This window comes from Perognathus longimembris, chromosome 6 (genome assembly GCF_023159225.1).
Source record: "Perognathus longimembris pacificus isolate PPM17 chromosome 6, ASM2315922v1, whole genome shotgun sequence".
In the NCBI taxonomy this organism is placed as follows: domain Eukaryota; kingdom Metazoa; phylum Chordata; class Mammalia; order Rodentia; family Heteromyidae; genus Perognathus; species Perognathus longimembris.
The window spans coordinates 2,654,261-2,666,981 of NC_063166.1; the positions used below are offsets into that span (position 1 = coordinate 2,654,261).

General features: G+C 56.0%; 1 protein-coding gene across 2 annotated transcripts; it reads left to right on the forward strand.

The window, feature by feature from the left end:
• The first annotated feature begins 492 nt into the window (after positions 1 to 492).
• Tmem14a (transmembrane protein 14A) lies at positions 493 to 4,823 on the forward strand. Of its 2 annotated transcripts, XM_048347630.1 has the most exons (6): positions 493 to 542; positions 1,301 to 1,445; positions 2,235 to 2,365; positions 2,690 to 2,791; positions 4,035 to 4,122; positions 4,653 to 4,823. In XM_048347630.1, the coding sequence occupies exons 3-6, from the start codon at positions 2,296 to 2,298 to the stop codon at positions 4,690 to 4,692; spliced, it is 300 nt and encodes a 99-aa protein (XP_048203587.1). In that variant the 5' UTR covers positions 493 to 542; positions 1,301 to 1,445; positions 2,235 to 2,295; the 3' UTR covers positions 4,693 to 4,823. The 2 variants fall into 2 exon arrangements, with proteins under 2 accessions (XP_048203587.1, XP_048203588.1); XM_048347631.1 differs by lacking the exon at positions 1,301 to 1,445 and having other exon boundaries at positions 527 to 542.
• The last annotated feature ends 7,898 nt before the right edge of the window (positions 4,824 to 12,721 follow it).

Below are 12,721 nucleotides of genomic sequence, written 5' to 3' on the forward strand. Positions count from 1 at the left end.
CAGGAGACATGGGCTGATGTACACTGCCCCCTGCCTTCCTCCTCCTGGAAGTTCACCCCCAGTCTCACACTTGGTCTTCGGCATGGAGGGCGGGCGGGGGGGGGGGGGGGGGGGGGGGGGGGCTCGGCTGTCCGGGTCCGGCCGGTGGGTGGTGGCGTCACGGAGCTCCTCCTCGCTGGGCCTCCGCTCCGTCACTGCGGGCTCGAAGGGCCGGGATCAGCAACGCGCCCACGGGGCAGGGGTCCCTGCGGCCTCCGGCGGACGAGGACGGTGCACGGGCGTCAGGGGAGCGGCCTGGGCCAGCGCGGGGGCGGGGCCGGGCGCGGGGGCGGGGCCGGGCGCGGGGGCGGGGCCGGGCGCGGGGGCGGGGCCGGGCGTGGGGGCGTAGGGCGGGGCCTGGAGGGCCGGGGAGGAGCCGCGCATGCGTACATACGGGCAGCCCGGCCCGGCCCTAGGAGCGAGGCCCCGTAGAACCCAGTGCGCCTGCCCGGAGTCCACTTCCGGGACCGGGTCCTCGCTTCCGCCTCTCTGCAGGGCTGCCGGTGAGTTTCCCCCGCCGCAGGGGCTTCATCTTCTGGGAAAGGCAAGGAGTAACAGGCACTAGGGCTCCGGAAAGCGGAGGGCCTGGCGGGGCCCGGGGTGTGTAGGCTGCTTCCCCACCGTGCAGGGGTGGGGTAATGAGGAGGATGGCGTCCGCCCCCCCACCTTGCAGGGGTGGGGCTGTGCGGAGGATGGCATCTGCCCCCCCACCGTGCAGGGGTGGGGTAATGAGGAGGATGGAGTCCGCCCCCCCCACACCTTGCAGGGGTGGGGCTGTGGGGAGGATGGAGTCCGCCCCCCCCCACACCTTGCAGGGGTGGGGCTGTGGGGAGGATGGAGTCCGCCCCCCCCCACACCTTGCAGGGGTGGGGCTGTGCGGAGGATGTCCTCTGCTCCCATCCCCTCCAACCTGGTCTTTCCTTTCTGACACTCTCCAGTTGCACCCACTGCTCCTGTCTCCCACCTGTCCTGTCCCATCACCCCCTTCTCCCTCCACCCCCACCACACAGCTGCGCCATTGCTCCTTGTCTCAGAGAGTAGCTCTAGGCCCCCCCAGCCCGAACCTCTCCCACTGGTCTCAGTAATCCCTGCCGCCCTTGCATCAGGCCTGGACCTCCCACCTGCACTGCCATTTTCCCAGGCTCTGCTTCTTGGCTCACTGCAACCGTCCGCCTTCCTGTGATTCATGCGGCTGGGATGGGCTTGCAGGGGTTCAGATCTGGTTGTAAATCCCACTTTCCCAATCCCTCTGTTCCCTTAGGTCAGAAGCAGCCCCCCGTCATGGGGTGTGGAGTCCTGCTTCCCCACCAGGCCCTCCAACTTCTCTGCTCCCCTGTATGGTTTATTTAATTGTGGATATCTCTGCCAGCACAGAAGAGCTGTCTCACTGGGAAGGTAGAGACAAGGTAGATGTGTAAAGAGAATCTGTGGCTGGGTGTTGTAGTGCATGCCTGTAATCCCAGTGCTCACGAGGTGGAGACAGGACCACAAGTTCTAGGACAGCCTGGGCTGCATAGCGAGAGCCTGTCTCAACAAACAACTGGGCACCAGTGACTCACATGGGATCCTAACTGCTCGGGAGGCTGAGATCTGAGGGTTGAGGTTCAAAGCCAGTCCTGGCAGAAAAGTCCATGAGACTCTTATCTCCAGCCAGCCACCGGCAAGCCAGGAGTGGAGGTGCAAGTGGGGGAGCACCAGCCTTGAGTGAGAACGTGGGGGAGCGTGCCCTGGGGCTGCGTTGAAGCCCCAGCCTTGGCACGTGCACACATGCCGTGTACACACAACGGAAAGAGACAAAACCTTCCCTTCCGTCACCAAGCCGTCATTCCCTTCCCTTTCTGTCCTTCCATGTGGGAAGAGCGGAGGGATGACTCTCTGCCCCAAAGTGAAAGAATTACAAGACCGAGGCTGGTGGGGGAGGCGGGTGGAAGGGTGGACTCTGCGGGTGGAAGGGTGGACTCTGCGGGTTGGCACTGTCAGGGGTGGCCGAGTATTACAGTGTACGGTGTACAGCAGCATATCGCAGTTCCCAGGTGACCAGAGCAGAAGACGGTGTTGGCAGGAGCGAGGACCTGCACTGCGGAGGGGTGGAAGGGAAAGGAGAAACGCCCTGAGGTGGGGGGGGGGGGACGGCTCTGTGTTGGGAGGGGTAAGGCTTGAACCTCCTCGGAGCTGTGTGCTTCTGTGGGTTACAGGCCTGCTCCCTCCTCCTTTCCTCTGCGGCGCGTGCTCCAGAACTGCGCCCTCACCGATGCAATGGATCTGGTTGGGTTTGGTTACGCAGCCGTGGTGATCTTGGAGAGCATTTGGAGTTACAGGCGGAAAGGTGAGCCTAAAGCGGACGACCATCCAGGGCACCGAGAGGGGAGAGGGTGGGACCCGTCTGAGGGTCGCGCGGGGGTCTGTAAGGGGGCCGCCTTGGCGTAGAGCTAGGGGACTGGGGGGAGGGATGCAAGGGGAGGGATCTGCGGACGGAAGCGGATGCCACCAAGCATGGCGGCGTTCCTGGGGCTCCGTGGCTTTGTGCAGTTTCGATACCTGGCCGGGTGGACCCCCGAAGGCGCCGGCGCTGTACTTGAAGGCACGGAAGGGATTTCTTTCGTTTGGAATTCTCTTAGGGAGACCGTTCTCGTTCTTTCTTTCCTCGCAGGCGGGATTGTGTTTCTGCTTGCGGGTCTTGTTTTGGGGCTCTTGTCTGCCTACGGCGCTTACCGCATCTCCAGTGACCAGCGAGACGTGAAGCCGTCGCTGTGTAAGTGAGCGCTGGTCCTGCGCGGCGGCGGGCCGGCTCTTAGCACTTCACCGCAGGTGTGTGAGAAAGTGTGCTGCCGGCGAGGAAGCGGCTCTGCGCGTGTGCGGAGTGGGAACACACCTGCGCCCTGCTAGATGAGATCTGAAGGGAGGGGGCTACTATCGAGCCTCATGGCTCAAATTTCTTGTTATTGGAAGAGTTAGATTAAATTAGGAAAAGCAAAACTCTTAAGACTCATTCCTAGATTTCCTTTCTAATTCTCTCAAATGCACCTTTAGCATAATTTTTTTTAAAAAATTGTGCTGTGAAAATATCTGGAAAAGAGACAGCCTTGAGTTATTTGATTCACACACAGTTTTGACACTCTGTACTCTACTCTGCATTGACACTTGATTGAAAAAAGCAAAGCTGACCTAAGTTTGGCTTTTTGTCCCTTAGGCTTAAGTAAGAGAATGTCCATGGTGTGGGGGTGGGGGGGTCAACAATGGAACCCCATATGTTTAAACCCCGGGATACTGGGCTCACCTTTGTCTGTCTGGAAGACAGTGTGGTAAGCCGGGCACCGTGGCCCACGCCTGTAATCCTAGATGCCCAGGAGGCTGAGCGCTGGCGTTGGAAGCCAGCCCAGGCAGCAAAGTCCATGAGACTGGCCTCCAGTTAACCACTCAAAAGAAGCAGGTGCCGTGGCTCAAGCAGTAGAGCACTACCAAAGCTCAGGGACAATGCCCAGGCCCTGAGTTCAAACCCCAAGAAAAAAGGGGGGGAAAGGGGTAGATGTCTGTTATTGCACGCAGATGGTCCCCAGGAGATTGCCACTGAGGAAACGGTGCAAATGCTCAGCACGCAAGAGCCCAGCACTCTGAAACGACTCCCGTTTGCCCATATCGTTTGTGCAGTAAGCCGGCAGTCTGTCAGCTGGAATCTCACAAAGCAGGCTACGCTTTTTACGTTCTTTATCTTGAACACAGTAGATGCTTCTTTTTGTTTTCCCCCTAACATGGCTGAAGACAGGCCACAGGTCCACAGACCAAAAGTGTTCACTCTGTCGCTTAAATGAAACGTGCTCACTTTTCCTTTGGGGACTTTTTCTTCTTCTTTTTTGCTTGCCTGGTACTGGTGTGGGCCATCAGCACCTGGTCACAATCGTCTCGGTAATGAGAGCTTTGAAGCCAGGTCCATTGCCTCCCGGAACAAGCACCGATGGTGTTTGGGACTCTGACGCGCGGGCTGGTTTGGATTTCAGATGCGGCTTTTTTCCTGGCCACTTTGATGGGTACGAGATTCAAGAGGTCCAAGAAGGTAAAGCCAGCTGGACTGATTGCAGGTTTAAGGTGAGAATTGTTTTGATTTTGGACCTTCCTCGACCACCCCTTGGAAGTGCTCACCGCTGGCCAAGAATTCGTTTTCCACTCAGAAGATCAAAGTGATTTCCGTTACAGCCAGCATGACTGTCAACCCCAGAAACCTTTATGGTTCCACCTCTCTTGGGTGTACCCCCTTTGCAGGTGGGTGGGTCCTGGGACTTGAACTTGGGGCCCTGTGCTGGCCGGGCCGGCGCCCTGCCGTTTGAGCCAGGCTTCCCGGCCTGTTTCTCGCACAGTCCCGCTCCCAGCCGGCCCTGGGGCTTCTGACGTGCCCCCTGTGGGTGAAAGCGGGGTCTCCTAAACGTTTCTGGCCAGCCGGCCTCAAACCACCATCCTCGTATCCTCGGCCTCGCGTGGTTTGGATGGCACCTGGCTCAGCTGCGCTCTCTGGCCCTGGTAGTACCCGATCTCACGTCCACAGGTACACCGCGTCGTGCAGGGCCTGGCCCGCCCGGTCCCCGCGTGACCTCCTTGGTCTTTGTTTGGTTTTACTGCAGCTTCTTGATGATCCTGAGACTTGTCCTCCTGCTGTTGTGACCCGCCCGAGGGCTGAGGGCCGAGGACCGTGTCCCTGTCAGCCTCCCGCAATGGACAGAGCATATTCTTCAAAGATGCGTGCGTGTACCGGGCGCTGGTGGGGCACGCCTGTAATCCCGGTACTCAGGAGGCCGAGGTCGGAGGATCACGGTTCGAAGCCGGCCCAGGCAGGAACATCTGTGAGACTCTTTATCTCCAGTTAACCACCACAAAGGCGGAAGTGGAGCTCAAGTTGTAGAGTGCTAGCCTTGGCAGGGAAGCCCAAGGACAGAGCCCAGGCCTTGAGTTCAAGCCCCAAGACTGGCACACACGCACATACAAAAAAGACAAACGTGTCGAGTGTCTTATTTTATGTTAGAGATAAAAGGAACACTGTCATCTCTAATATAAACACTAGTTTGGGTTGTTTTTTTTTTATTTTAAAGCAAAACCTTTGAACTTATCCGTCACTGTTTCCATTAAATGTGTTTAACAGTAATGTACTTTTATTTGCTGCATCTATTTTTATATATGGGTTATTTATTTTTGAACTATTCCAAATACTTATGTCTAAAGTAAGTTGCAACTGAACTATAACATGTCAGATAAGGGAATTCCTTAAGTGTAACTTATTTGTTTGTCTCAGGCTTATATTAGACATTTTATTTGCTTTGCTACCGGTGTTATCCAAAAGAATTCCATTCTCAGAACACTCAAGTATCCTGACAGTGTGTTCAGTATGGAAATAAAACGTTTTGTTTAAACCTCCTTCTTTCCTGTTTGTGTCTCCTCTAAGAACAAAGTCCTCCGGCGTTTATGTTCAGTCAGCGGTGAGCAGGTGTAAGGGGTGGGACTCGAGCCAGCACCCCGCCCCTCCCCGAGAGCAGATAATCAGTCTCAGTCTTGACAATCTCTTCGATTTGTCTGCTCTGGCTGGCTTTGAACCTTGATCCTCAGATCTCAGCCTCCTGAGTAGCCAGGGTTACAGGCCTGGCTTTTCGCTATGTTTTTAATCTGAAAGTGGGGGAAAAAAATCCCAAGAGAAGGCTGAGGATAAAAGATATCACAGGCAGGGACTTCCTGTGCAGGTCAAACCGAGTACAGGGTTAGGGAGAGTCTGTCCCTTCTCTCTCCTTCCTTCGTGCAGTTCAGACAGAAGACAGTGCTTGTTGCCACTAACCTGAGTGGAATATCTAAGAAATCCCTTGGAAAGAAGGGCAGCGGGTGTGCAGAGGAGCTGAACCGCCGGCCAGGTGTGGGCGGGTGTTACTTTTAATGGCGTAGCGCATGCCTGTGATACTTGGGCTCCCGGTGTTCTTGTGACTCAGCTCAGTCTGGACCTCATAAAGAGCCTTAGGAAGAGGGCAAAGGTGTGGTACGGGTGAAATGGCCTTTTCAGGTATTTTTTTTTTGGGGGGGGGGGTTATTCTAGTTAGGACATGATACCGTTGGCTTTTGGGCTTAAGCTTTTGATCGGTAAAGTTTTAAGGCTAGGATCCCACTGGAGGAGGAAGGGAGGTCCAAGATGGTTTCTTTATTGATTCCCCTTTACAAAAAGATCTCTATAGATGGCGCTTTTGGAAGACCTGTTTTCTCCTTTCTCTTCTTCAAGCTCTCCTTGGAGGCAAGGCACAGCAGTGTGTGCCTGTGAGTACTACTGGAGAGGCGCAGACCAGCAGGACCGTAATTCCATACGAGCCTGGGAAAAACGCTCCTCAGACTGCCGTCACAATCAGAAAGTTGAGCAGCCCGTGGAGGGCCATAGGTAGTTGCCGGCCCAGGCTAGCCTTGGGGAGAAATAAATGCAAGATTCTATCTTAAAAAAAAAAAAAACACAAAACAGCAAAAGGAAGTCCAGGGGTAACTTGTGTTTTTCTTACCCACACCAAACTGTTGTCTGAAGATTCGGAGTCACTAGACCAGCCAGAGCTGGAGTAAGACCGTGTGTAGCCACCGGTTCCGAAGGCATGAACGCCACGGATAAGAACCGTTGTCTTGAGTCCTACTGATTCCTGACTGGGAAGCTGGAAATGCTTCTGTCTCCCCGCTTTACTCTGTTCTACTAAAACAAATCCTTGGCTAAAACCCTGACTCCTTCTTCTTTGTGTGTGTGAGGAAGATGCTTGTCAAGAGTGGATCTCAGGGAATTTGCGTGGATGAGGGAAGCCCTCTCCCCTCCTCTGGGGAAACGATTGCTCTCCTGTCTGTGGTGTCAGACATTTCCCTGTGGACACGTAAGACTCCCTCAGCGTGTCCCCGGGTGAGGCTGTGGCTTGCCATTGGCCTCGTGTCCTTGATGTCACAGACCAGAGTCTCTCAAGAAAGAGCTTTCTTCCGGATGGCAGGGGAGTTGATAGAGAGGAGGGAGATTTCGGGACCGTCGCACAGAAGCCATCGGATCCCATTAAGTCGTTCCTGGTGGGTCTGCCCCGAGGTGCCTGGGTAGCCTCTGCCAAGGGTGGCTTCTGTCAGACACGGCCTGCAGGACAGGTGGCCAGCCTTGAGGTGGGCGCTGTCCTTGGTAAGCGCGTTTGCTGCCCGGAGGAGCCATCTTCTCAGGTAGGTGTCATTCTCCTGAGACTCGCTTTGCTGAGTTCCCAGACAGCACTCGTTTCCTAGGCCGACAGACAGGGTCAGAAGGAGAGACACACTTTCCTTTCCCTCTTCTCTTTTTCCTGTTCACTAAATGTCTCAGCCTCTGGAGGGGTGTGTAAGGCTTAAAACAAAGAAAACAGTGCCTGTGTGCTTCCCGTCGAGCTACTCACGAATGCGGCGATGGCCTCTGGATTCCTGGTCCTGTTCTCCTGCCTCATTTTCTCCGATTTATCCTACCTTATTACCTTTTATTCGTTTGGAACGTTTTTGAAGCGACAGCAGGCGTGGTGGTGTACATTTTGTAATCCTAGCACTGAAGAAGCACAGAGAGAGAAGGATCCTGCGTTCAAGGCTAGCCTCTGCTTTTTGACAATATCCGAGAGAAAGGGCAAGCTTAAGACACAGTCCCTGGCGGTTAGAAACTCCGGGCCGGGGGCTGGGGATATAGCCTAGTGGCAAGAGTGCCTGCCTCGGATACCTGAGGCCCTAGGTTCGATTCCCCAGCACCACATATACAGAAAACGGCCAGAAGCGGCGCTGTGGCTCAAGTGGCAGAGTGCTAGCCTTGACCGGGAAGAAGCCAGGGACGGTGCTCAGGCCCTGAGTACAAGGCCCAGGACTGGCCAAAAAAAAAAAAAAAAAGAAACTCCGGGCCGTGTGGTACCACTGTTTAGAATGTACAGAGAGCTCGGACGTTTGTGGTCAGAGCCGAGGCTTTCCGTTGCCAGAGGTTTTTCCCCAGATCCTAGACTGGCACTTGCGAAGGTTTTTGAGATGGCGAGCCGGGAACTCGAGCGTCAGGCAAAGCGGGCGAGCTTCCAGAGCCTCTTTGGTCCTCGGTGCTCAGGGCACCGTGGTCCTTCTCCAAGGCAAGCTCGGAAGTACGCTGGGAAGAGCACGCTCAGAACCGAGCGGGTTTGCTCAGAGCACCGGGCAGGGGCCAGGGGACTGGAGGAAGGCCTTCTCCTCACTGACCGAGTGAGATTGCCGGCGGGGGGCTGTGGAGAGAGGCAGTCCTGTTCTTCACGAGGCGCTGGAGACGTGGCGTGAGTCGGATGGCCTAGGCGGCGTGATGCATTAACAAGCGGAAAGCTCAGTGGCTGGCCGCCGGGGACTCAGGCGCGCACGCCTGCCGGCTCCTTCCCGGACGTGGGTGGCCGGCGCTCTCCTGCCCGGGCCGCTCGCCGCCTTGGCCCCTTCTTTGTCTCGTGGCCTTTCCACACGTGGCCTCTCAGATCAGTGTGCAAGAGACGGACACTTCAGGAAACGCGCCCCGGATGCCGTCGAGGCTCGAGGCCAGCGTGTTCCCACGGCCCAGGGGCAAAGGCGTCTGGGAGGCGGGCGGGACCCGTTTCTCCCACACAGAATCCCGAAGCAGACAGGCCCGAGGGGACGCCTCTGAGGTCAGACTCCGGATGGTGAAGGTGACCCTTAGGGTGAAGGGTAGCTTGTGATAGTATCTGGAACCTTCTATGACCGGGTCCTTGACCTTCCATCATCCTTCTCTGTGGCCTGTGACCGCCACGGAGCCGGCCTGGCGGGTCCCACGCCAGAGGCTCCAGCTGCTCTTCTCCCTTCTGGCCCCGGGTTCCGACGGGGCGCCCCGGAGTCCGCGGGGCCTCTGTGTGCGAGCGAGGAAGGGCCCGGGAGTCCTGATAGCAGACGGCCCCCGGGGACTCTCTTTGTTCCCCCTTGCTGGTTTTGCACCTGTGTGAGGGATTCTGGTGCTGATAAAGGCAGGATTCCCAGCAGGGGCTGCCGCGGATGCCCGCACACAGGAAACACGAGCGTCTGCGAAGGCCGCTGCTTCTTCCCACAGACGCCCGTGAATGGAGCCAGGGCTCCGGGCCAAGCGGGCGCTCCACGCCCAATGCGCGGCAGGGCTGACCCTTTCTGAAGAAGCCCTTTTCATGTGGGTCCCCTACGAACAAATCGGCCGTCTATCTGCCCTCAGCCATCAAATGCCGTGGTTCTGTGGTGTCGTTGTGGAGTCTGGTTTTCCCTTGCTCCTTTTGTCCACCCGGGCTGCTTCAGCCTCCTGAATACCTAGCGCATTCTGTTCCGTGTGTCCCAGGAATTGAGTCCGTCCCATCAAGAGCTCTCGCTACGGCAGGTCTACCCCAGCGAGAAGCGACAACCACACAGGCGCTTTACACGCGGCCATTTCTGCTTCCTCTGAGCTGCGTGGCTCCCTGGAGCTTGTTTGTCTCTATGGGAATTGTCCGTTACAAGGGATTCATTCGGTGGCAGAATCCCCCTTCTGTTCCCAAAGCCCGGTGGCCTGTGTGGTTAGTGTTGAGCGGGGCTGGGGAGCGTCTCCTGTAGCTCCCTGCTCTGAGCGGGCCCCCAGGGGGGCTTTAGTCTCCCCATGGGACACACGTCCCTGCAGGTGGCACTAGGGAAGTGCATTCCTTCACGTCACGCACTTCAGGGTCCGCCCATGAAAAAGATGATGGAACTACGATTTGTTCTTTATTACAATTTCCCGGATTCCTTGTCTCCTCTCACGTGCAGAGGAAAGAGCTCCGAACCCTGGCTGCCATCTTTGCTGCCCGGCATTGGGCATCCCCCTGTGTGTCAGAGAAATTGTACGAGTAAGGATTAGAGGAGAGGCAGAGGGAAAGAAACATACCAGCGTTCCCCAGTGGACATCAGTCTTTCTGAGACTCGGTTCCTGCTAGCTTTCCTTACCTGTCTACCCTCTGTGTCCGATGGCCCTGGCATCTTCCCTTCCGAGCCACTTAGCTGTTCCCGGAAGTCTCCTCCCAGATGAAGTACAAAAGGAAAATGCAAGCACAAAACATTTTTTGTGTGCTGTGTGTGTGAGAGAGAGAGAGACAGACAGACAGAGAGACAGAGATTTGAGAGGATTCTCTGAAGGCCTGGCAAGCTAACGCACGTCCTCTGACCGGGGGGGGGGGGGGGGGCCTCTCCTCTCTGCGTTCCAGCTTTATTCCTTGGGTCTGTTTTGCCATTATTCTCCTTGGAAGTGAAGGTTCTGTTCGGGAGGTTCCTACGATAATAGCATAGGAACTGCCATGACTGCTTACCTGGGCCTGGGAAGGGGGAGGGGTCACAGGGAAAGGGGAAATGGCTGAGCAAAGAACAGGTGGCAGCTGCGCAAAGGGCTGGCGGCAGAGATCTTGGGAGGTCACCGGAGCGAAGCATACGTGTGCAGTGGACGCTACGTGTTCACTTGAAAACAAGGCCAGGCACCGGTGGCTCACCCTGTGAGACAATCTGTGAAGTTCTTATCTCCAGTCCCAAAAGCCAGAATCGGCGTTGTGGCTCACCTGGTAGAGCACTAGCTCCGGGCGCAAAACTCCCCCGAGTCAAACCACTGGACTGGCACAAAACCCACAAGAGTCAGGAAGAGGGGGTGCTAGAGTGGGCTTGGGGGTGGAGGTACCCGGCAGAGGCACCTCAGCCCCTCAGTCCTCACTAACCGGCTCTGACCCTGCTCATTAAACTCATTTTAATTATGCGATGGTACGTGAGAGCCCAGACATGATACCAATCGGAATTTAGTTATAGGTGCTAGAAAAATCCTACCTGAGCTGATTTCAACTGTTAAGAAAAGAAATGTATATGTATATGTATCTATATAGCGCTTCCTTTGGGGAGGTGCCCACCCCTGGAGCAGTTTCCCTGAACACAGAAGGGAGTGGGGAAGGGGCGTCTCCACCGGCCACAGAAGCCCCGGGACGGCGAGGGGCGGGGGCGGGATGTCCTCGCTAACGGTGGATTCTGTTGCTGGACGCTGGGTGAACGGATGGGCACCGGCCAAGAAGCCGCACCCACCCACCCCAAGGACCTCAGTTCCCATGCCCTGCAGTGCTGTGAGGCCCCATGGCCCAGAGTTCTGGCACAAGAGCCCCGTCCACCAGATGCCCTCCAGATGGAGGGGGAATCGAGCCGGGAGGATGAAACCCAGCTCTGTTTCGAATGACTACACTTTTGCTCTTTGACAGCCCGGCCTGGAGAGGCCCAGCCGGCGGGCAGAGCTGTCCCGTCCTGGCTGCTCTGTGAGGAACTGCATACAAAACTGGGGTACAGAATTTTCCATACTCCTGCCTGGCACTGCCTCTCCATTTCCTCCTCTTCTTGCTGCCATCTGTCCTCTGAGCTCAGAATAGCTGGCTCTCTTTCTGACTCTGTTCCCTTTCTCATCTATCTGTCTGTCTGTCTGATTGCCTGCCTGCATGCCTGTCTGTCTTCCTCGCTCTCTGGGTCTCCTCATTCTAGGACTAACTGGCCTGTCTCCCCGCGTCTAATGCTCTCTGGCTTCTTTTCTTAAATCTCTTTCTTTCTACCTCCATCTCACTCCTCCCATTCATTCTCTGTCTCAATCTGCCTGCTTCTCTCTACCTGAGTCTACGGAGCTCCCGGTCACTTTCTCTACCTGCCCATTACATTTCTTGGGTCTCTTCCTCTCTCCACCTGCCTCTGGCTCTATTTTTTTTTTCTGAAGTAGGGAGTTCTCACTACTGCAGAGGAGACTCTGTAAATGTCCCCAGCTCCTGATTATTCCAAATATTATCTTTTATTCCAAATGTGTATCAGCACACAGAACAATAGTTCTGTGTAAGGATGGAGGTCAGACCTGAAGGAAGGAGAATTGAGAAAGACACAGGAAGTACTGATTGGGCCCAGGGGTTATTTGAGCTAAAAATTACACAGCACACATACCCATTAAAGTCACCAACACCTATAAACGGGCACGACCAAAGTGTTGTTTTTCGGAATCTAACTCTTCCCGGGACGGCCGCTCCCCGGGTTTCTAAGTGGTCCGGTTACCTGTCTCTGATACACAACCTCCGTTCCACAGCAGACCCAGGGGCTTGCACGGGACGGCCACGGCCACGTGTGCACCGGGGAGTCCCACCCGTGGGACAGCTTGACCCCTAGTTCCTTTGAGGCGGTTACCCAGGTCCAACTCCTTAGCCCTGGCCACAGAATGATGCCCAGCGGGGCGAAGGCCAGCGCCGGGCCCTCTGAACGCTGACTTGGGATTACTAGGTCAGCAGACGCCAGGGCTGCGTTAGCTTGATCTTCCAAAGCGAGTACAGCGGTTCCTGCCATCACCGTGAGGTCAGTGGTACAAAGGAATAGGAGGTCCAGGGCTTTTTCTTCTTCTGCTTTTGAACGTGTGTTGTGGTTGTTTTTCTATCAGAGCGAGCACACTAGGAGTCCTGTTTTCCCGACATTCAAGCGTAAGCTAGCTGATGTCTGGCGCGGCCTGGCACTGAGGGAGTGGCAGGTCCGGGCGCGTTGTTCACTTGGTGAGGCGGTGCTCAGCTCTGGCTAGCTGTTAGAGAGTCCGGTGAGGTTTCCAAAAACTCTCACAAGTCCAGGCTGCAGTTGGAACCCGTCACATGAGAAATCCCAACCAGAGACCCCAGCAGCCTGTTTTTAATTTATTTATCCCCCTCCCCCCCCACACACACACTGGGAC